Below are 23,066 nucleotides of genomic sequence, written 5' to 3'. Positions count from 1 at the left end.
AATTATATTTTTAAATGTCTCTTTAAAAACCACAATACAGAGTGGGCAAAGGTACCCATATTGCTGCTTTGATAAAGGGAATTACAAATTGGAGCTCTTTTGGTTAGACTAGGTGCATACATTCCGATCTGCATGCTAGCTGTGCCATTTGCATGCCCGAAGCCACAGACATATGTATTGTCCATGAGCAAATACTTACCTCAACAGCATAGCAGAAGTCTGCACCTGCTGAAACTGCCATCATAGACAGGAGTCCTGTGCCAGTCCCAATGTCTAAAACAATTGCTCTCTCACCCCTTTCTTTCACTCGTCTCACTGCAGCAGAGATACCCTGGTAATACTTCACATTCTGCAAGAAAAACAGACAAAGATCAGTCACCCAGTGGAATCCGCTTATGTAAATCGGCTCTTAGATAAATACCTTTTATTTTCAGGCCCTATGAGTTAGTAGGTGTCTGCTTTTCCTTCACACTACAGAAAGAGGTGAACTATCCATTTTCAATTTGTTTTTGTTTTTTTATTGTCTTTCAGCAAGAAATTACAGTGCCACCCAATAACTTTCAACAGTAACCTGGGTTCTGTAAACTTTTCCTGCTGTCACTTTGGTAAGTGCATTATGATAATACACAGATGTCTTAGGCAGCGATAGCAACTGGCACCATCTAGGACTCAGTATTATTAGATCACTGACAAAATGTTTTATATGCATGAGGAAAAAATCAATGTTCCTTCAGAGGGGCCTCAAATGGGAAGCAGCTTAGGGACAACCGTCTATTCAGAATACAATATCACCTGCCCCTTGGTTTAAGGCTAGGGAATATGCCCATGGTGCTTTCGAGGGAACACAGAACAGTCTAGTTCTTACGCAATGGTTCAAGTAACTTAGCAGACATTTTGTGATTTTATCATAAAGCCTACAGAATGGCTAAAAATCCAACTTGTGTGGTGCATTTTCTATAAATGTCTCTTATGATTCCTACAGCTGGCTTTGTAGTCTCCTGTTCTTTGTAACGAGCAAGTTCATTTACCATTCATTTTAACGCAATATAAGACAAGTGATAATTATAAAAACCAAGTGCTTTTATTCTTGGTGAAGGGAAATTGTTTTTAATGGGTTTATTTTCTCAAAAAGATGAAACTGAGATGAAGCTGGGGCAATCTCCAGGACTGGAACTAATTCTTTTCTCACCTAAGCAACACATGAACTCAAGATGTGAATGTTTACTTTGAATAACCCAGTTTCTAGCCACACTCCTCACTTAAGAAATATTCCAGCTCCAGTCATAAGGAGCTATCTCTGTCTGACTGTTTACTGAACTCAAGCTGAATAAATGTTCTCTTTTTTTTAAGTCCTATGTTTCATGGAAAATTCAGATACCAACATTCAGTTATAAAGTAAGATTTTTCACTTTGACAATGTATATCAGTCCAACACAAGGGCCTCGCACCTGCTATTCTGCAAGAAAGAACACTACCATAATGCAGATATTGGTCTGTAAGAGTACTATACCCCAATTGTTTCAATTTTTCAAAAAAATTAGAAAAAGCTATTAAAGGAAAGTTGAGATGTTACAACAAATAAGCTTTCCCTAAGAAGATTTCTAATTCTCAGTAAAAATTGATAACCATAAACATTGCTTAATAAGGTTCCTGACTTTGGCCCAGTTCCCATAAACATATGTACATATTTAATGTTAAACACAAAATAAATTACACTGGGACTAATTAGTTGGACTACTCACATGTTTAAAGTCTTTGCAGGACCCAGGTCTCAATGTCTTCGTTCTTAGTTCATGTCCACCTACGTATCATAGGGAAACCTGTAGAATCCAAACTGTCTGGCCAGAGACCATTTTAGTTACACTAAGGCTAAGTACAGACAGTCAAAGAGACTGAGGCTGAATTGATTCAATCTTTGCAAGTTAGTCTAAGCTGTGTAGATTGAACTGATAAGCAAGTGAACAGATATTCACTTTTGCTTCCAGAAATACAGACACATACCTGCAGTGGCTGAGGTCAGAAGCCGGGGGCACTTGAACATGCCTCCCTGCTCAGCTGAAGCAGACAGCTTGGGCCAAGGCTAGCCTGCCCACCCTGCGAGGGGGGTTTGCAGGAAACGTGTAAAGCACCCTGGGATGCTGGGGGACTGAGTTAACTTGAATATGAAGGGAATCTGGGACCAAAGTTCAATCAACCAATTTAACCTAAATCAGTTAAGTCTGATAACCTGATCCTTCAACCAGTTTTGGTCATTTTCAAAGTGATTTATGTGCACCAAACTTCTGTTGCATTAGATTTGAATTGGTTTCACTTATATTGGTTTATGAGTAATTTCTGTCCCCAGCCCAACAGGATGCTGTGAAACAAGTGTCTGACTTAAATACGGAAATGTATAAGCACGATTTAAAATAATGGGAAAGAAAGTGTATAACCAACAGCTGGTGAAAAGATATTGTTCATACTTGATATGCATCTTTTGAGATAGACTTCTGCAAAATTATATTCAGCCCTCTAATTAGTACAGCTACATAAAGTTACGTGGTAGATCAAGATTTCAGCTCATGTGACAGACAGCAATCATTCCCCTCAAACCCAATTACTAGAATACCCTAGCAGCGCACCAGACAAAGGTGACAACTAAAAAATCACTGGGTAGTAACTGGGACATGCTGCCATGAAATATGCCCTGCTCATTCACTTTCACTCTGCACATTTAAACTCATGATATAGATATTAAACATTAAAGTAGATGAAAAGGAAGTCCTGAGAACATCTCTGAAAACAGACATCAGGCCTATGAGAACTTCAAATCCCTATTGCACAAATCAAGCATTAGATATTTCACAAATAGAAAGTGGGGCATTGACAGAAGGTTATCCAAGGACCCAGAGCTTCAACATATTACAAGGAAGGCAAGGAACATGGAATCACTATGAAACCTCAACTTTATCTTTATTTTACCCATTAAAAAGTTGTCCTAGTGATTGCATTTTAAATTCAAGCTTATATTCTAAAATAAAAGGGCTTTAAAGCCACTGCCGTTGTCTGAAAAAATCATGACCCATCCCCCTGCTGTTCCCACAGATTCACTGGAACCCTCTAATCTTATACCATGGGGATATCAGTGGAATCCACTGATGACTGCATCGTATCTAGTTCCTTACCAACCTGCAGGAATACCTCTTTGAAACAAAAGAAAGGTAAGAGATTTATCAACTTTCTAAAGCCAGATACTGAAAGACATGATTCCTAGCTGGAGGAAGTGTGTGACAGACAGTCATGATCTATCACCACCTACCAAAACATCAACTTTAAAATGAATTAAAGGAAACAAGTTGCTAAAAGAAAACACAAAAGTGACTGAGTTCTTATGAAACACTTGTGGACTCTGGGTTGTGAACTAAGTGTTTTGGGAACCCAACAGGTGTAAAGGAAAAGGAAAAACAAAGAACTGGTGATCAAGCACTTCCAAAAGAATATTTTATGCTTTTGTAATGAGACTCAAATCCTCCTAACCCTCAAATGACCCAACACAGCTCCTAGTAGGAGAAAAGTATTCACCAGTATAGGATATTGAAAACCCACTGGCAAAGAAACACGCTTTGTCCTCAATTTTTATTTTAATCCTGTGTGCAATAAGGAAACATTTTCCTGGTTAAAGCAACAAGACTGCCTTTACAAACATGCTTCTTTTTATTTGACACACTTATTGAATAGAATGGAAATTGCCATTTCTTTAACCCAATAAATAATAGTAATGACATGATACAGAAAAAAAAACAGTTGAAGAGGGAAACAGAAGGCAGAACTAGTGTGCCTATTTTACCTTGACCCTTAAAGACATCTCCAATAATGGCTAAAATTTAAATGTCATAACTTTGCTGAACATTTTGGGACATATGAATCTCAGTACAGCACAGAAGAAACCAATGAATCAGCAGATTAACAAAGGAACATTGGTACAGACCATGATTTTCACTTTTTTCAAAAAACCTCCCATTTTTAATTAGTCAAAGATTGCCCAGGATACTTCCATTCTCCCATACTGAATAACACTGGAGACAGGTCAAGCTGCTGTAGAGTATGCAGCACCTTCTATTTTTTGTGATTATAAAACTATGTAAGAAGCTGACTTTACTGCATCTGCATTACCTGTCTACTGTAGCAAATTTACATGAATATTCATAAAAGGACATTAGAACTCATCCCCAAACTTGCACTACACTGCTGAAATGTACTACAACAGAAAGCAATATTAGATAGGCTGGATATGGCAATATTACCTATACACACAAAAGAGCCACCTATGCTACATTTTCTCTTTATCCTTAAATAATTAAGCAGCAACATTAAGTGCTCATGCATATAAAATCATGGTATGTGAATAATACATTTCAGAGCTTCTAGAAACACGTGAGAATCTAAAGAACCATTTATACATTAACTGGTTCACCTTGAACTAGAAGGTGAGTAGTACATAGACTCACTGCCCTTCAATGCAAATGTGATGGGCAGGCAGGACCGGAAGTCCTGCCCCACCCCCACCCCTTTCCCTTTCATGGTGTGTGATGTCACCAGCCCTGCCCCCTGACCCCAGTCACGTGGTGTGTGACATCAGCAACTCCGCCCCCACCCCAGTCACGTGTTGTGTGACATCAGCAACTCCACCCCCACACCCAGTCACATGGTGTGTGACACCAATACCACATGGTCCATGACATCAGAAGGACAGCCCATGCAGACCCCAAAGCCCAACCCCTCATGCTGCAAGAAACGCCCCAGATCACATGGTGCAGTTATGGCTTATCAGGTCCCAGACCGCTCTAGCCCCCACCGGAGCATAGGCATGGCCTATGGGGTGGCAGGGTGGTGGTGTGACCCCTCTAACAAACCGCCCCACCTTCCCCAACCAATTGGCGGAGGTTTCAGACACTTCAGACCTCCCAAAAACAACGCTGAACCAATTGGAATGAGTACAGGGGGTAGGATTTAGGCGGTAAATCCCACCAGGTCTATCTGCTTTCCCAAACGACTCCTCTGTTTATCTGAGACTGTGCTAAGGCAAGCAAGGGCAGATATGGATTCTTTCACAATGCCTGTAGGCCCACTCACTACAACCCCAAGATGGCCTGATAGAAAGCGTTACTGCAGAAATAGTTTTGAGGAGGGGACACGGCTCCTTGCCCAAAGACTCTTTGAGACGCCTGACCCTGTTCGGGAAGACCCAATGAACAGGCAAATGGAGGAGGCTCAGGCCCTCGAAGCAGACGTTGAGAATTTAGAAGATGGTATCTTTGTGCTAGAGCCTGCAGGCGAAGTAGAGGTCATCACACAGGAGAGACTGGTAAGAGACTTGGAGCATGGTTGTAGGGGCACTTGGGTTTTGAGGGTAGGGGTGTGGGTTCACTTCATGACATGTGTGTTTAGAAGTAGCTAAGGACTGATTAAACAGCAGCTAACTAATTTAGGTCTTTATTTGAACTCCTTTGCAGCTAGATGAAGCCTTTTTAATGACACCAGAAAACCTACTCACCAGTACACAAGAAGGAAGTGTATGCTTCTGCAGAGAACAAAGACCGGATGAGGCTGAAGAGTGCAGAAGACAGACAGCTAGGCATTGAATCAGATCCAGTTTCAAGTCATGAATGTAAAGTTTTCATGAAGTCTCTTGTTCGTGTTTCCTTTTATGGCATAATGAAATACTGCTTGAGGAAGAGACTTTTTGACCTATGCTGGGGGTGCACATTTGACCTAGGGGGTCAAGAAGCCCACGAATGTATTACTTGGTTAGATGAAGACATAAATCAAATAATTCAGGAACTTTGCCAGGAAATATGTCTTCATAGCATTTTCAATGCTGTTATAGCCATTGGGTTTGCCAGGAACATTCTCAGAATTACTGAGAAACATTTAATTCAAGTTAGAGAGCTTCTAAACACTGTGTATTCTGCAGAAGATCCTAATGCTGCCCTTCATGATTTGATCACTGAGGAAGATAAAACACTCATACCCCATATTGAATGCTTAATTGGTACTAGAGATTATAAAACCCTGCTTAAGAGAAGGGATTAGCAAAAAGTTTAAAATGGGTGGGGCTTATATCTTTTGCTGATCTTGGTGGGAGACTGGGGGGTGTGAGGTTGTAAAGCACATCAACAGTTTTCTACATCTAATGTATTTTAGCATTTGCTTTAGTGTCTTGGATCTCTAATCACATACATATAGGTTTTTTTGTAAAGATAAAACCAATGAGACTTAATGGTCACTAGAAATGATAAAAAAAACCCCTTCTTAGGAGAAGGGGTAACAAAATAAAACTAGTAAATATTGTAAAAGTTTTGATGGAAATAAAGACTGAATTTAAAAATATATAGTCTCACAGCTTTTGTATGGTAGGGTGGTGGTGGAGGTGTGTGTTAAAAGGATAAACCAGACCACACACACACAAAAGATGACCATTGTGTTCAGAACTCTTCCTGTTTTAAGACTAAAGGAGTTATCTTTTACCAACAGGCCTGCTATAAAGATAAGGCCGACAAGGCTTAATGGTCACAGGAAATGATAAAAAAACACTACTTAGAAGAAGGTTTAACAAAAAAAATCAGTAAATATTATAAAAGTTTTGATGGAAATAAAGACTGAATTTAAAAATATATATCCTCACAGATTGTGTATGGTATGGGGTGGCGGGTGTGTATCATGAAGATAAACCAGATTAAAAAAAAAAAATCTGACTGGTATGTCCAGATCTCCACATATTTTAAGACTAAAGGGGTGGAGTTGTCTTTTAGTGGTGGCTATTTTAATACAGTTATATTTTACTTTATACATACACTGTTTTCCTTAATCTATTAATTTTTTTTATACAGAGGACTTACTTACTTATTGTATCATTTCATTTATATTATCAGTTGGGGAAGCCCCATGCAATTTTACCTCAGCAAGGTAAAAATTATTTTAAAATGGTGGGTTATTTGTGGCTGTGTTACTATAATCACACTAAGTTATAACAACTGTTTGTAACTGTTTGTTTTCAAACAGAAACTCTTCTTCTAAATAGAAGAGCAGAACAAGCACATACAGTCATGTTTTTATCCAGTAGTAAAAGGTAATTTTTCTGAAATCAGCTTCTGAAACTTTGTGTTTCTTGTGGGAGGAGAAGCTGTGTGTAGGGGTCAAGCAAATTTTAAATTTGTAGTGTGTGAGGAGAGTGAATTCTCAATGCTGAGATGTAAATTTTAAATTTCCTAAGTGATCACATGCACCACTCCTGAAGAAGAGCAGGGACCTGGGCAGAGACCTCTAAAAGCACAAGCAAAAAACCCTAGAAATGTTCAGCCTACAGATCATAACACCCAAGGATCAGAAGACCACCGGGACAGAACAGAAGGGTATGATTCCTCAGAGGAAAACAAGACACCTTCCTCTGAGAAAACCATATGTAAAAAGACAAGGATTCACACCCCCAAAACAGGTGATCTGGACCCCGTGAATAAGAAACCCAGGACTGATTGCTCACACAATTTACAGAAAGAGGAGAGTCTTTCTCCTTTTTTGAAAGATCATGATTATTGTGGAAAAAAGAGGGGTGTTTGGGATGATACTGGCAGACGTATACATCTCAGAATGAGTGTGCAGAGTGCTTTGAAAGATCATGATTACTACCGGAGCAAAAGGGTAAATTTTCCTCGGAAAGCACATAGTCTGTGTAACTCGGACAGCAGTCGTGGCCTGTGTCATAAGAGGGGGAGTCATGGTAAACGCGGGGGTAAGAATAGGTGGCGAACCAGCAAGTGGCTCACGGGGCAAAAAGTAAGGGCCTGGTTGAAGAGGAGCGTGGGGAAGGCTAAACACTGGTTGAGGAAAAAGGAAGAGATCCCCTAGGGATCCCTCAAACACTTTTCCTCCTTCCAGTCCTGACCCTTCACCAGGACCCCTGGAGCCAGAGAGAGGGGGTGGAGAATATGGTTTAGGAAGTCCTTAGAGGGTCCCTCAAATATACCCCAGCCTCCCAGACCTGACCTTTCACCAGAACCCACAGAGCCAGAGCGGAGAGATGGTGGCTATGGTTTAGGAAGCCCTTTGGAGGGCCCCTCAAATGTTCCCAGGCCACCCAGGCCTCCCCCACCACCCAGAACTGAAGGGTCAGAGGGTTGGGATAATGAATCTAGTGTGGAAGACAGTTTAGAGGACCCCTCAAGCGCCCCCTGGTCTCCTGAGTCAGCAGAGGACATTTTACGGGACGTACATATGGTACGGGCGAGAGGGCAAGAGTGGTCTGTAGCCAGGTTTGGAGGCAGGAGGTACACTGAGGAGTTCCGTTTTGTGAATCTGGAGCGTGTGCCGTTACACGTGGCATACGAAGCCATAAGCCGAGGGGTGGAAGAAATTGTAGCAGAACTCCGCCAGAGGTTCACAAGCAATGACTATGCCCAGTTACGTATTCAGGCAGATAGCATGGCAAACTGTTTATACTCTCGAGCTATTAATTTAAACAAGACGACCCCAGAGCTGTTTTTAGAGTGGTTCAGTAATCTGTTACAAAGTCAGAGAGAAATATTGCTCGATTCGACATTTTGGCTGGTTCTGGTTGTTGTGAGAGGCCGGGGAGGTGAAAGCCGTAGAGTTATAAGCTCTATCCCCTATTCCCAGATCATTACTAAAAAGAAGAAGTATTTAATCGACTTGAATACCTATGATACTAACCTGTGCTTTGCAAGCAGTCTATTGGCTGTTACAAAACGTTTGGGGGATTTATCGGACCTATGTTAAGTTTTGCTCTTCCTCTGATTAAGGGGCTTTTGGCTAGCCGGTGATAGAGCAAGCAGAAAAAATGTACCTGGTGCCCAAACATGAACTTGAACAATTAAGGGCTCCCCCACCACCTCAGGAAAATATCAGAACCAAGGCAACCTGCTTATTGGATGCTGAAATGAGGGACAGTCTCCAAAGACCGGGGTTAGCAGAATATGATAAGGCTAAACTCTATGCATCCGTTTTTCAGAAATACCTGACCTATATAAAGCAAGGTGATCTGGACAGAGGGAAATTAACCCTGTTTCTCCCAGAACAGACCCCCCCTAGAAACCCCCACAAACCCTGACACAGTCGTTCAGGAAGTATCGGATAACGTGCATGCACAATACAGGAAAAATGCCAAAGTACCGCTCACTAAACTGAGCCAGCCAGCACAAGGATATTTCTTCTTAGGATGATCAAGGGGGTTTTGTCTACAAAGGGATGCTCGTCGAGGGTTCTAACATGCTCGACTTGGTCCGGAGAACCCTTCAGACTCACGCCGGGACTACTAAACATCTGCCTAAAGGCTGGGACATCTTTATGAAAGCCATGGTCGAACTGCACGTACCATCTTCTGCTATGGGCAACGTCGTGAATTGTGATCATCCGGAACGCCTGAAAGTATCTGCCTCAGACCAAGAAACACCAACAACACTGCCTAAGAAGCGAGAAACTCTCTAAAATCCATTGGCTCTCCCTTTAAAGTTTTACGCTTTGAATTAAACTATTCTACACTGCTATAAAGTTTTTGTCTACAGAAGATTTTTTGAATGAAAACACACACACACACACACACACACACACTTAAATAACAACAGCTTTATTTACACAACATCAGCTGAGTTTTTTATTTAGACAAAGCATTCGTGGAAGTCATAGCAAGAAATACATGTCTGGGCATGTTGAAACATGTTTTAAGCAAGCCCAGCCACATGGAAATTTTTGTTTACTTTTTACAAAATGCATCACTACCCTATCATTTTGTGCTAAATCGTTGGAATAATACAATTAAAATCTGTTCAAAAGATAGCCCCTTGCTACGGTGGTGTAGGAAAAACACACAATGGTATCTGCAGGCGACAGATTGGGGGTCTTGTAACTGTTTCGTCTGAAAAGCAGTGTCGGTAGTGTTCTTGTTTGAAAACAACATAATGCTCTGAGGAAAGAGAGCGCTGTTTGGGTGGTGGCTGTACGAGTCGAAAAATTCTCCACGGTTCCGATCCTCCAGGTAAACAGCCAACCAGTGTTCTCCGGATTGATTATGCGGGTGCGTGTTGACCACCAAGCTCAGGGGCCTTGTAGACAGTCAAGTCTTAGGAAGCCAGTCGCAGGGGAAAATGTCTAAGAAAGTTTCTTTGGCATAAGGGTCTGAGGATAAAACCCTGATGAGCTGTTCGATGTCCATCTTCACATGTAGTCAAACAGGACAGTTCTCCTCTGATTTATTTCTATGACACTGTCAAGACCCCGTACACGATCACATTAACCATGGTGGGCAAAGGCGCAGCAAAGCGTATTTCTGCTCTCAGGTTCCCAGTTTTAATCAGCAAATAATGATCAGCACACTCCTGGTCAGGAGACAGGTCAAAGGCAAATAAGGTGTACCCCAGAGCAAACTTCTCACAGTTGATTATCAGGGCCGGTCTTTTGTATGTTTACTGGCTGTCTGTACCAGCTGCATGTATTCTCTCTCACAATTACCGTTTTCAAAATCTGGTTGTAGGGACTTTGTTGGGGTTTGTTCTCCATTGACACAGAGGGCCACAAAATTAATATTGTAATGTTTAAAGTTAAAGGGGTTCTTAGCATAATTCCCGCTAAAGGCAACGTTATCCACAAACCCAATGACAATGAGTTTGGGCAACTGCCCCAGAAACAAATTCTCCTGGTTGCTGACTCGGCTGCCGGCAGGAATGCTAAACACTTTCATACCCACGTGGTCTACGGGGTATTTAGTGTTGGCCATAAGCAAGGCCTCCGCGTGGCCCAATCGGACGCCCGGGGCTACCTTCACTTTTTTCACAAAAAGTGAGGCAGATGTGATTTTTAGTTTACATGGGCCAGCCACTGCAGTGCCCATCAAGCAGAAGGCATCTTCGCTGTGCGTCAGCTTAATTTTCACATCCACACCATTCAGCAACAGTTTTTCTTGAAAAAACAAATCGCTATGGAGATGACCAAGCAGCTCTATTTTTTTGCTCCTGTCTGTCAGGTTTGCCCAACTCCGAAACCCCTGATTATCGCCATCCTGCACGACCGTTTCATGTTGCCCGGGGGGGTATCCTTGTAAAACAGGCTGGCAGGAAATTGGGTGGCAAGGGTGTCATCGCTGTAGTTAAGAACCGATTCGATGAAGGCTCGGTAAGGGTAAGAGTTGTTGCTCTGGCTTACGAGACGGTCTCCCAGAATGACATCCAGCTGACTGAAGACAGAGGCTAGTGGGTAATTCACCAGACCCACCACTGCCCTGGCATCGAGATCAGTTCCATTGCCTCTTACAATCTTGCTGCAAAGGTACAGTAGCGTGTTGTTCAAATCCATGTAATCTTTGCCATTCCCAGCTATGAAAGAGTCAAGGGGGCTGGACTCGGTAATAGCAGAGAGTGGGGGGATCTCAACGTACAGGCTTTTCTCAATGCAGGTCTGCGTAGGGGCTATTTGAAGCACATCCAGTTCGGATTTGGCACATTCTTCAGACCCACAGTGAACAAAGGCCACGGTGGTTAAAATATATTTGTTTCCTCCAGGTGAGCACCGCTTCTTTCTCCTAGGCTGCTGCTTAGTTTTTCATGTCTGGCTGCCTCGTTCTTTGAATATACATGAGACTGGACCCCTCCTGCTTTGCTGGCTTGACCACCTAAAGAGGCTGCGAAATATGCCTCCCACACCAGCCCCATACATCACGGGCACCCCTGATATCCAGGAAGATCATACACAGCCTGGGCTTTATAATAATTTCTGTACAAATTAGGGTCCCCATAGTGTTTTACCATCACCATTGTACTTTTACTTATTTTAAAATCTCAAAGTCTTCCGGGGGCATAGGTGAAGCTTAACGATCACCTTACCAAAGCGAAATGAGACGTGTTTGTTCTGATCCATCTTTATTTCAATGCTGATTGTGTTGATGTGGTGCTGACTGATGGGGGTATAATGTGGGTTGTCATATGTGATGGTGACAAACTCATTGTTGCTCCCATGGACAGGGACACAGCGTAGCAAAGGTACTGAAAACTCCCCGACAAGCTGATGTTCTACAATGTCCTTGTAGACATACAGTGAATTGAACCCACTGGTAATATCAGGTGGATAGGGTGGTTTTTTAAAAGAGACTCCAGGTAGCATTCCCAAAATATGAGCTAGCTCACCATGCATATAAAAACCAGAAGAGTTATCATTGGATTTAAGTCTCACGTTCCCAAACGCTTGGTCATAGTGCATAACTAATTCGGGCAGAGCAGGATTGGTGGTAATTGTATTGTTTTGGTGGCTTCAAAAAGTGTGTTCACCTTGCCAAAACTGCCAGCTTCACCAGGACAGTAATAAACTTCCTTTAACATAGCCTCCTGTGTAGAAATGTCTGGTAACCACTTCCCCCACACCTACCCCACGCTAACACCTGTGTGGTGCATTCAAATGCTTTAGGACAAATTTAAACCATGGCACAAAGATACCATCTTCCAAATTCTCAATGTCTGCTTCGGGGGGCCTGGGCTATTGCACCATGTGATCTGGGGCAGTTCTTGCAGCATGAGGGGTTGGGCTTTGGGGTCTACATGGGCTGTCCTTCTGATGTCATGGACCATGTGGTATTGGTGTCACACAACACGTGACTGGGTGTGGGGGTGGAGTTGCTGATGTCACATACCACGTGACTGGGGGTGGGGGGTGGAGTTGCTGATGTCACGCACCACGTGACTGGGGTGGGGGTGGAATTGGTTACGCCATGCACCACATGACCGGGGTCAGGGGGCAGGGCTGGTGACATCATGCAGGGGGAAAGGGGGCGGGGCTAAGGGGGCTGTATTTCTGGTCCCACCCACCTGTCACATTTGCAATGAAGGGTGGTGAGTCTATATACTACTAAGGTATGCTATTTCCATTAAATATTTATTCAGTTAACTTAGACAAACCATGTAATTCACAATGCTTTAATTTTTGCCAAAAAAGTTCTTAGTCAGTTCTTACAGTCTAGAAATGCTCCAAGCCAGAGGTGCTCAACTCCTGGCCCATGGGTCTCTCTACAGATCTGGAAATTTGACAATGGGGGAGCACTAGCAATTCAAACTGCTACTACTCTGCTGTCATCAAATTTCCAAGCTAGAAATTTACATGACTGGATCATCCTCAACAAGGAAACACCCCAGGTAACCAGGGAGCCAGCAAGTGAACGGGGACTGCAAACAGGGGAAGCAGTTTGCAGGCCAGTTCGTGAGTAGTAGCATAACCTATTACCACACAATGGTGGGGATGCGTCATACCCCGTGGCTTCCTGCCTCATCCCCAACTGGTGCTCCCTTCCCTTGCACCACTGAGGCCTCCATCCAGACAGAGCCCTTGGCACTGGGCTGCAAGGGCTGCTTGGCACAGCTGCCAGAAACTGGGAATGGGAGCAAGGTCACCCCCACCTGTGGTGTACGCTCCTTAGTGAAGTCCCTGGAGTCCCAGGTAACTGAGTTCCAGGCCCAAGTAGGCAGACTTCATGCCATCAGGGCCCACAAGCAAGTCATTGACGACTGCGAGTCAGGCTCATCTCCTGAAGAATGAAGAAGAGAAGAAGATAGAGAAGAAGGCCAACAAGAAGGCTGGCCAAAAAGACCCACCCAGAGCTACCTGGAAGACAGTCGTCTCAAGCTCCACAACATGCAGGGCTAGGGCTGCCCCTCCCCTGGCACTGCACAACAGGTACACTCCCCTCACCACATGAGGCCCCAATGGAGACACCAGAGGAGGAGGTGGATAGTTACTGAACTGTCACCCCAAAGAGGAGATGCAGGGTGGTGGTTGTGGGAGACTCCCTCTCCAGATCCACCTGCCGTCCAGACCCCCTAGCCCATGAGATCTGCTGCCTCCCTGGGGCCTGCATCTGGGAAGTTGTGGAGACAATCCCTAGGCTCATCTGGCCCTCTGACCACTACCCCATGCTCCTCATCCACATGGCCACAAATGACACAGCCAGTAGTAAACCGGACCAGGTCCATCAATGACTACAGGGCTCTGGGGGCTGGGCTCAAGGGGTGGGGGGGGTGCAGGTAGTCTTTTCCTCTGTGCTCCCAGTTGCAGGCCACCCACCTCAGCCCACTCTGTGCCCACTCCAGGAGCAGAGCCCGAGGGCAGGTGAGGGCAGCAGCGCCACTCTGCGGGCTGCACACACCCACCCGGCTGTGGGGGAAGGGGTGTACACGGCGGCCACCACCACCACTGCACCGCTGCAGCCGTACTTCACAGCGCTTGACTGTGGCCGGCAGCAGGAAAGTTACATGGGATGCGGTGCGGTGGTGGTGACTGCATGCAAGACCCTCTCAGTGAAAACCAGGATCCCTGGTGATCAGTTAGAAAAGTTAAACATTTATAAGTCAGCAGAACCAGATGAATTTCATCTGAGAGTGCTGAAGAGGCTGACCAAAGTCACTGCGGGACTTCTGACACTCAGGGGAGATCCCTGAAGGCTGGAAGAGGGCCAATGCTGTGCCTCTCTTCAAGAAGTGGAAGAAAGAGGACCCAGGCAACTATAGGCCAATTAGCCTAACTTCTATGCCAGGGAAAATTGTGGAAGAATTCATCAAGGAGTCTATGTGAGATAGTCTTGCAGAAGGTAGGATTCTGAATGACAGCCAGCATGGCTTCGTTGAGGGCAGGTCTCATCTTACCAATCTTATCTCCTTCTATGACCAGGTAACTTGCCACCTGAATAAGAGCAAGCAGGTTGACATTGTATACCTAGACTTCCAGAAGGCCTTTGATCTGGTATCCTATAATGTTCTCACAGGAAAATTGGAGGATTTCAGGCTTAACTGCTCAATAGTTAGGTGGGTAGGAAGCTGGCTGCAGGGTAGGACCCAGAGAGTTCTAATGAATGGATCTGTGTTGTTCTGGCGAGAAGTGGCCACTGGTGTTCCTCAGGGGTCTCTGCTTAGTCCAGTGTGTTTCAACATCTTTATCAATGATTTGGATGTGGGAGTGAAGAGCTCACTGGCCAAGTTCACAGATGACACCAAGTTATGGGGCAGCATGGTTACACTTGAAGATAGGCTGCAGATACAAGCAGACCTAGACAGGCTGGCAAGCTGGGTGGATCAGAACCAGATGAAGTTCAACACTGAGAAGTGTAAAGTGCTCCATCTGGGGATGAACAATCCCTAACATACTTACAGGCTCAGTGGCGCCAAACTGACTAGCACCATGAGTGAAAGGGACCTAGAGGTAATAATACACCATAGTATGAATATGAGCTATCAGCGCGATGCTGTAGTCAGCAGGGCAAACAATATTCTGGCATACATCAACCAATGCATCACAAGCAAAACCAGGGAAGTGATTATTTCGCATTACTCAGCATTGGTGAGATTGCAGCGGGAGTACGGTGTCCAGTTCTGGGTGCCACACTTCAACAGGGATGTGGAAAAGCTTGAGAGTCCAGAGAAGAGGCACCCATATGATCAGAGACTTGCAAGGCAAGCCATACGAGGAAAGGTTGAGAGACTTGGGTCTCTTCAGCCTAAAAATGAGAAGGCTGAGAGGGGACTTGCTAGCAGCTTACTGCTATACCAAGGGAATACATCAAGGGCTTGGCAAACAACTATTCACCAGGGCACCCTTGGGGAAAACCAGGAGTAATGGCCACAAATGACTGGAAGACCATTTCAGGCTTAACACTAGGAAAAACTTCTTCACATTCATGGTGACGATTATGGAATAAACTCCCTCCAGAGGTGGTGCAGTCACCTGCATTGGAAATCTTCAAGAGAAGAATGGATGGTCACCCTCACTGGGGTCACCTGACTCCAGCTGTCTTTCCTGCCTAGTGCAGGGGGGCTGGACCCAATGATCTTGTGAGGTCCCATCCAGGTGTTTACAATCTATGAATCCTGGTAAGACTGGCCCTACCAGAGGGGTCAGGTTCCAGCCAGGCAATTTCCACATGGCTGCATTGGGCTTGGCTGGGCCATTTCTGTAGAGCTTCACTGGGCCCCAGTTGTGCTAGTAATGCACGCCAAATCAGGCCCACAAACAGACCTGGCTCTGTTCATCCAGCCTATAGGCCAAAAAGGTTGGGCACAACAACTCTAACCAATTTAGCTCACTGAGCATCACCGAGTGGGTCTGATCATTTCCATTTCCATGCCTTGATTTTTGTCTGATAAAGCTAAGCAGTATGAAAAAGGCATAGATCCCTTGCTGATATTAGGTTTCAACCCCCTTCTTTTAAAAGATAAAGAGACTTGTGCATTGGGAAACCAGAAAGCCAAATTGTTCTTTACAAATGTAGCTTGTTGTGCATCACTGAGTGTACCCTCTCTAGATTGATGCTAAGTAGACAGCCTCTCAGCACTTGATTTATCTGTCCAAACTTAGTAGACATTATAAAGAAGGAGGTGAATATAATATATTTCAATAGTCACAGGTTCTTTTATGGCCTCCTTGCTCATAGTTTGTGAAAGCTTTACAAATAACTCATGTTCCTCTTACTTTCTAAAATAATAGAATGAGTTTTCTACCCTGTTCAGATGGCTATTTAATGATCTTGTTCCACCACACTACCTCTAAAAATTGGGTTACAAAGGGCTGTTTCCACAATCACACTGCTCTCCAAGTATATGCAGAAGATATTCATAAAATTCACTTAACAGATTTAATAGCTGGACAATGAAGATCTACGGTCATTTAAATAATTTCAAGTCATCATCTTTGAAGGTATGTTTACCTTAATTTTCCCCTTAGCCCAAATTAGAAGATTTAAACCAACAATAAGCAGAGGAGAATAAAAAGACACAACTTAATCACAAATGCATGCAGACAGAAAACACTAGATGGAATTGCTATAGCTAATGTATCAAATGCATCTAAAATGCTCTTTCAAAACATAAGAAAAGCAGATACAGGAAACCCTTAATATTCACGAATCCACTATTTGTGGATTTGAATATTCACAGTATGCCACGCCAACTGGGTGGGTCAGGGAGAGTGCTGCCGCAGCTCCCTTTGGCGCTGCACCAAGCTTCTGCCTCTGCAGTTAAGCCAGGCACAAAGCGCTGCACGGGGCAGGGGGGGCAGAGCTGGGGAGAGTGGAGTGGAGAGCAGTCAGGCGGGCATAGAGTGAGCTCCAGGGACGGGGAGGGAGGCGGTGGCACCTTCTACCCCAGAAGCAGCCACAGTCAGTCCCCAAGTACTGCAGGGGAGCCCTGCGTTTCCAGCCTCTTGTGGAGGGGGAGCAGGCGGCAGCTGTGGGGTCTGACAGGGAGCCCAATCAGTATTCGTGGATTTTGCCATTTGTCGGGATCTCCAGAACAGGTCCCCCGCAAATGGCAAGGGTCTCCTGTATTCGTAACCAATCAAGTTCAAAGTTCTTTATTCAGTAATTTCCCTCCATAAATTGAGAACATCCTAACTTCTTGTAGTAAGGCATTTTTCTGCGCGCACTGCTGTGATATCAACCCTGACAGCCAAAGAAACAGAATTCCCATATGTAACAAGAGGTTTCTTAGAAAATTCCTATTATTACTACAATAGCTGTTGGTTCCTATTCCTATTATTACTACACTGGAACACTGGAATGTTCCAAATTTATATTATTACTACAGCAATACTTTGAGCTCCAGAGTAGTGACCCACTGGTGACATCCTAACAGATGCTGACAACAGCTAAATGGCCAGGCACCAGGGTGGATAAAAATCAATTTTTAAACAAAGAAAAAAAATCAGGTTTTTTTACATTTAAATCAGATTTTTTGTATTTAATTATACATTTATTTAATGTAAATAGGTCACAATGGGCCACAGACTATATTAGGAGCCCAATCTTACGGGACTCCCAGAGGCTCCTCTAGAGATTCATAAAGATTAAAGAAAACCACTCTATCCAATGGGACTCAGTGTTCAGTCTAGAAGGTCCCATTAAGCATCTCTGTTAACTGAGCTTGTCTTTCTTTTCCAGTTCATGAATACACAGGAAGAGGGAGGTGAAGACCGAGTTTGCTACATAACCCAGTATTTTAAGTTTCTCATGTTAGCCTGGCTGAAGTAATCTATTTATTTTTTGTTAAAAACACATTTCACCTTTGTAACTAAGATAGTTAAAAATTCAAAAATACATATGCTTGTTTTATTAAAATAATTATGTTTGTTGTTGAATAAAAATGTCCAAAATACACAAGATTGTTGTTTTAGTTAAATAAATCAATTTAAATGTCTGTTGGTTTTGGTAATGATTGTTGTTGTCCTCCTAATACAGCGTGGCAAAAATATTCCCCAAATATTCATGATTAATCTAGTGAATTGGAGATAGTTCACCTCCTAATGACTTCACACAGTATCTGCTTCAACTAGCTTTGGTAAGTAAAATACTAAATCATAATTGTTTTCTGATGTAGCTGCAGAATTAATTTGAAAACAATATCAAAGTAAATCACTGCTTTAAAATGTATAGTGTGTACCTTCTAAAATGAAACCTACATCTCTCTCTCCAAGTTGTGAATAATATTTATTAAAGTTATAACAAACAACAAGAATGCACTTTTTGTAGAAAACAATGATTAAATCAAGGCTTTCTGACCAGTGATTTAAATCATTATTTAAATAGATTTGATTTAAATCAAACCCATCCTGCCAGGCACAGTAGGATCTGTGCTGTTCAAATTGCAGGACTAGTGCTTTAGAGCAGTGTTTCCCAACCAGTATGTGGCAGCACAAAAATATGCAGTCAGAAATTAACAAGTGTGCTGCGGAATTTTGACACGGCAATGAGCTACAATAGGTATCAGGATGGGGAATGGCTTAACAGGTGTGCTGCGGAAAATTTTTATTAATGTGTGTTTTGGGCTGGAAAAGGTTGGGAAACACTGCCTTAGAGCGTGCTGATAACAAAATACTCTGAAAGTTTCATGAAAACTTCTGCATTTAATCTTTGTTGAGGGGGAAGAAAAACACACATTTTCCACATTTTAGGAGCCATTTTTTTCCTGTACTTACTCTGTCTTTGTCATGCAGCATGTCTGCATAGCGTGATCTAAAAATGAAGTTAAAATGAAAACACGGCATATTAAACAGTGCAATATAAAATTGGGAGAATAATTTTTGCTACGAGACCTAAAGAAATTAGTCCTAGTGAGTAGCTAGATCATTGAGAGACTGCAATCTCAATCCCTGCTCCAAAAGATTCAGTTCAATTATTGTTCTACTTGTTCTCCCAATTTGTGTAGTATAAAGTATGAATGAGCAGAACACAAATTATTATGCTATAATTTGGTTTCTTCTGATAATTTCCGCATCATATTTTCTTTCAGCAAATTGGGGAAAAATAAATAGATCAATAAACAAACCTATGAACCAGTTACTGTCAAGAATTATTATTATTATTAAATGGAAAAGTCAGATGCAGTAAGCTATTGAAAACCTCCAAAAAACTGCATTAAAAAGGTTAAATGTCTCAGAAAGGGACTGCTAGCCTATAGAAATGCAGCCTGCCACACTGGCTTTTGAAATTATGCACTGCTTCATTTGCTCATTTTATTAATGTATAGTTCCAGTATTTCTTCCCACCATACCTTGCAATTTCCTGATGATAGTCATAATCCTCATCTTCCTCTAACCACTCCATTGCACCCGTTGTTGGATTGGCCCTTCCACAGAAGATCTTCATAATGGATCCCAACTTATAATATCTATGTATTGGGTACAGGGTTGTTGATTTGCCTTTGAGTATGATTTTTACCTGATGGTCAAAAACCTGTTAACAAAACAGAAAACTGAAGTTACAGTATGACAAACCTATGTAGTTTTCTGCCTTTATATGCCACGTTCCTAAGCATCTCTTCAGTAAACAAACATGCACTTTTATCTTCTCTCAAGACAACCTTTAACATGGGAGTTTTCTCCCAATCAATCAAACATTCTGTGTGTTCACACTGAAGATTTATTATTATATAACATATAATCGCAGATAAGCAGGAACAGAAAAACATGGGCACAATCACTAAAAATAGGCAAAAAAAAGTAATCTGATCTCTTACACAGCCTTCATTTCACACCCTGTGTGTCTGAATCCATGTTTATCCAAATCACATAATCCTTAATACCAGGAAGAGGTCTTCCCCTATTTATATGAAAATATGCCTTGATGGCTTGAACACTGCCAAGATGTGGCTCCTGAAATCTCATGTACCTCTGATTCAATTAGTCCAGAACTGTGGCACTCAAAATTTTTACCCTGCCGGTCAGATGGGCAATGATGGGTGCAACCCCAGGCCAGATCCAGCTGGTGGCCTTGATCTGGTGCCTGGAGCAGGTGCAGCAAACACCACCTGGCTATGCAGAAGGGGCTGGTGGCAGGTTGGCCCCAGAGTGGCAGCTCAGGTGAAAGAAGGTTGACCCAGCCCTTAATTTCATTTTTACATAACAGTACACAGCATGCTGCATGACAAAGACAGTCTTTTTCAGCAACCCCTCACAGTTGAGGATGATAGATAGTCTCCCATGACTGTTTATCTGCAAGTCCTATCTGGGATAGACAGACTCTACTGTAGCTTCTATATGGGTTTCCATGTGGTGTGTGTGGTGCTGGATTCTTTATTTGGTCCATGACGCACTGTTTTTGCTGCTCCCACTTTTCCATTTCCTGCTGTTGTCATGCCCTGCAGCAGACTCTTCTTCTATTTGGGGTGGTCCTGGGTGATAATCTTCCACTGAGTTGACACCCATGTTGCATTTTTTTAAGTTGGCCCTGAAGCACTTTCTCTGCTCTCCTCTTGAGCATCTATCGTGGCTGAGCTGGGAGAATAAAACTTGCTTTGGGAGCCTGGAGTTGGACACCTGGACGACATGGCCAGCCCAACGAAGCTGATGCTGGATGATCATTGCCTCAGTACACATGGTGTTTGCTTGCAGGATGCCAACATTGGTGCGTCTGTCTAACCACTAGTCAGAGGATCTACCACAGGCAGCGTTGATAGTACTTCTCCAACTTTAAATGTCTGTTGTACATTGTCCATGTCTCAGCTCCGTACAGTAAGGTGGGAATCACGATGGCTTGATAAACCATGAGCTTGGTTTCAAATCCTATGTCGTGATCTTCAAATGCCCATTTCTTCAGGTGTTCAAAGACTCCATTTGCACATTTAAGGCAATGCTGGATTTCTTCAATGTCAGCCTTCTGTGAGAGATGGCTTCCAAGGTACATGAAATACTCAACGTTCTCCAGATTGTCACTGTTAGGGGTGCACTGATAAAGTTTTTTTTGGCTGACAGCCAATTATTAACCAGCCATATCGGCTAAATTACAAATCCGATAACCGATTTACAGGAATGCAGCCAGGCAGCAAGGAGGGCAACTCCCTGCAAGTAAGTCTGTGAAGGGGAAGGGGAGAGGCATGGTGCAGGGAAGAGGCATGATCAAGGCCCTCATGGTGAGGGAGAGAGTGGGGCAGGGATTGGGGCTGGGGGCACTGCCCAGCCAGGGTAGTGAATGGGACCTGGGGTGGGGAGTTGGATGGAGCCACAGGCAGTTTATTCAGGGAAGCAGGGTCCCAGTGCTTAAAAATGGCAGCGAAGGTGCTTGAGCTAAAGCTTGTTAAATGAGCTTTAGTTCAAGCACCGCCACTGCCATTTTTAAGTGCAGGGATGCTCTTAACTGGAGCAGAGTCAAGTGGGATGAGGACAGATGCAGGCTACTCGCTGCGGGCTCAGGGCTCTCCACCCAGCTGCCTTTGCCCCAGCAGCCCTGTGCCATCCGTGTGTCCCCGACCCGCCCAGCACTGGGAAGTACAACTTGCTGGCCCCACTGCTGCCAGGTGGTGTGGGGCTCCCAGTGAAAAGACAGCACAGCAGAGAGCCCCCAGCTTACAGCCTGCATCTGCCCCATGCACAAATCATGCCCCCCAGGGCATCTGTACGCAGCAGCGGGACCCTCCCCCCCCCCAAGCTCCATTCCTTTCCCTGCCCCAGGTCCCATTCACTGCCCTGTTTGTGCAGTGCCCCCAGTTCCAGTACCTACCCCACTCCCTCCCTCACAGTAGGCACCTCAATCTGCCTCCCCCCATGCCCCTTCCCCTCCACAGACTTCCCTACAGGGCACCCCTTCCCCTCCAGACTTACCTCCATGCTTCCCCTGCTGCATTCTTGGCCACATACATGTGTACAACTGTGCACATGCACACAGCACGCGAGCGCCCCGGCCAGAAGACCTAACTAATTATATTTATCAGCGAATATTATTGGCTACACCAGCCAAAAAAAGCTGATAGCTGATCACGTAAATTTCGTTTTTGTTGGTGCCGATTCAATATGCGATCTATGTACTGGTGCACCTCTACTCACTGTGGACCTGGATTACCGGAGCTGCGGACTGTTCATTAGGACCTTGTTGGTGGAAGACCACCTTCTGAATGTTAAACATCAGTCTCATTTTCTTATGTGCCCCCATAAAGACACCAACGGCTGCCCAAAGATCTGCATCCACGCAAGTGCACACCACAGCATCATCAGCATACAGAAAAAGTTTCTTGAAATGTGGAAAGTGTGTTTTTCTCTTCTCCCTCAACATCTTTAGAGATTCATTCTCATGAAAGTTTCAGGTACTCAGTTATCAGCATGCTCTAAGGGGGCTTGGCCCAGCTCCATCCACAAGCGAGGGGAGGGGGCACAGCCCTGCTCTACAGGGAAACGGGGCTAGGCCTGGCTCCGACCAGCTCTGCGGGGCTTAGGAACCGGGCAGGGGGAGAGCGGCTCTATTAATGGCCACCGCTCTCCTGCCGCCAAACTTCCAGAAGCGCGGGGGCCCCGAGGGTCAGAGGCTGCACACCTCGGTCTAGAAGGGTTATCTGTGTCCGGCCTCCCCGAGGGGCGGGGGTGACGGAGAAACGAACAGCGAGGCTGGCCGGCGGGAGCCTGCGTTAGAGCCGCACCAGCTGCTCCCGCACGGCCTCACCTACCCCTCCGGCCGCTCAGCAGCAGCGCGCTGCCATCTTGCCAGAACGCACCGCCCGCCAAGCCGGAAGCACCTCACGCCTCGAGCCTCCCCCTGGGCCCAAGCCGGCTCCCGGCGAAGGGGGCTG

General features: G+C 44.3%; 1 protein-coding gene across 3 annotated transcripts in view; it reads right to left on the bottom strand.

Annotated features, from left to right (window-relative positions):
- The window catches only part of PRMT7 (protein arginine methyltransferase 7), a 51,404-nt gene extending 28,352 nt beyond the window's left edge, over positions 1-23,052 (bottom strand). The window contains exons 1-4 of one of the 3 annotated variants that reach the window (XM_014605249.3): positions 22,944-23,052; positions 19,563-19,744; positions 18,988-19,024; positions 200-349 (exon numbers count right to left, since the gene is read on the bottom strand). In XM_014605249.3, the coding sequence (XP_014460735.1) occupies positions 200-349; positions 18,988-19,024; positions 19,563-19,657 (282 nt within the window). In that variant the 5' untranslated portion in view covers positions 19,658-19,744; positions 22,944-23,052. Of the gene's footprint in view, positions 1-199; positions 350-18,987; positions 19,025-19,562; positions 19,745-22,813; positions 22,916-22,943 lie in introns of those variants that run through there. The other 2 variants (XM_006258158.4, XM_019499207.2) reach the window with 2 other exon arrangements.
- Positions 23,053-23,066: the final 14 nt, after the last annotated feature.

The sequence above is a fragment of the Alligator mississippiensis genome, chromosome 10 (genome assembly GCF_030867095.1).
Source record: "Alligator mississippiensis isolate rAllMis1 chromosome 10, rAllMis1, whole genome shotgun sequence".
Taxonomy (NCBI): domain Eukaryota; kingdom Metazoa; phylum Chordata; order Crocodylia; family Alligatoridae; genus Alligator; species Alligator mississippiensis.
Note: the sequence above shows the minus strand (reverse complement) of the source record. Positions and strands in the feature narration are given on the sequence as shown.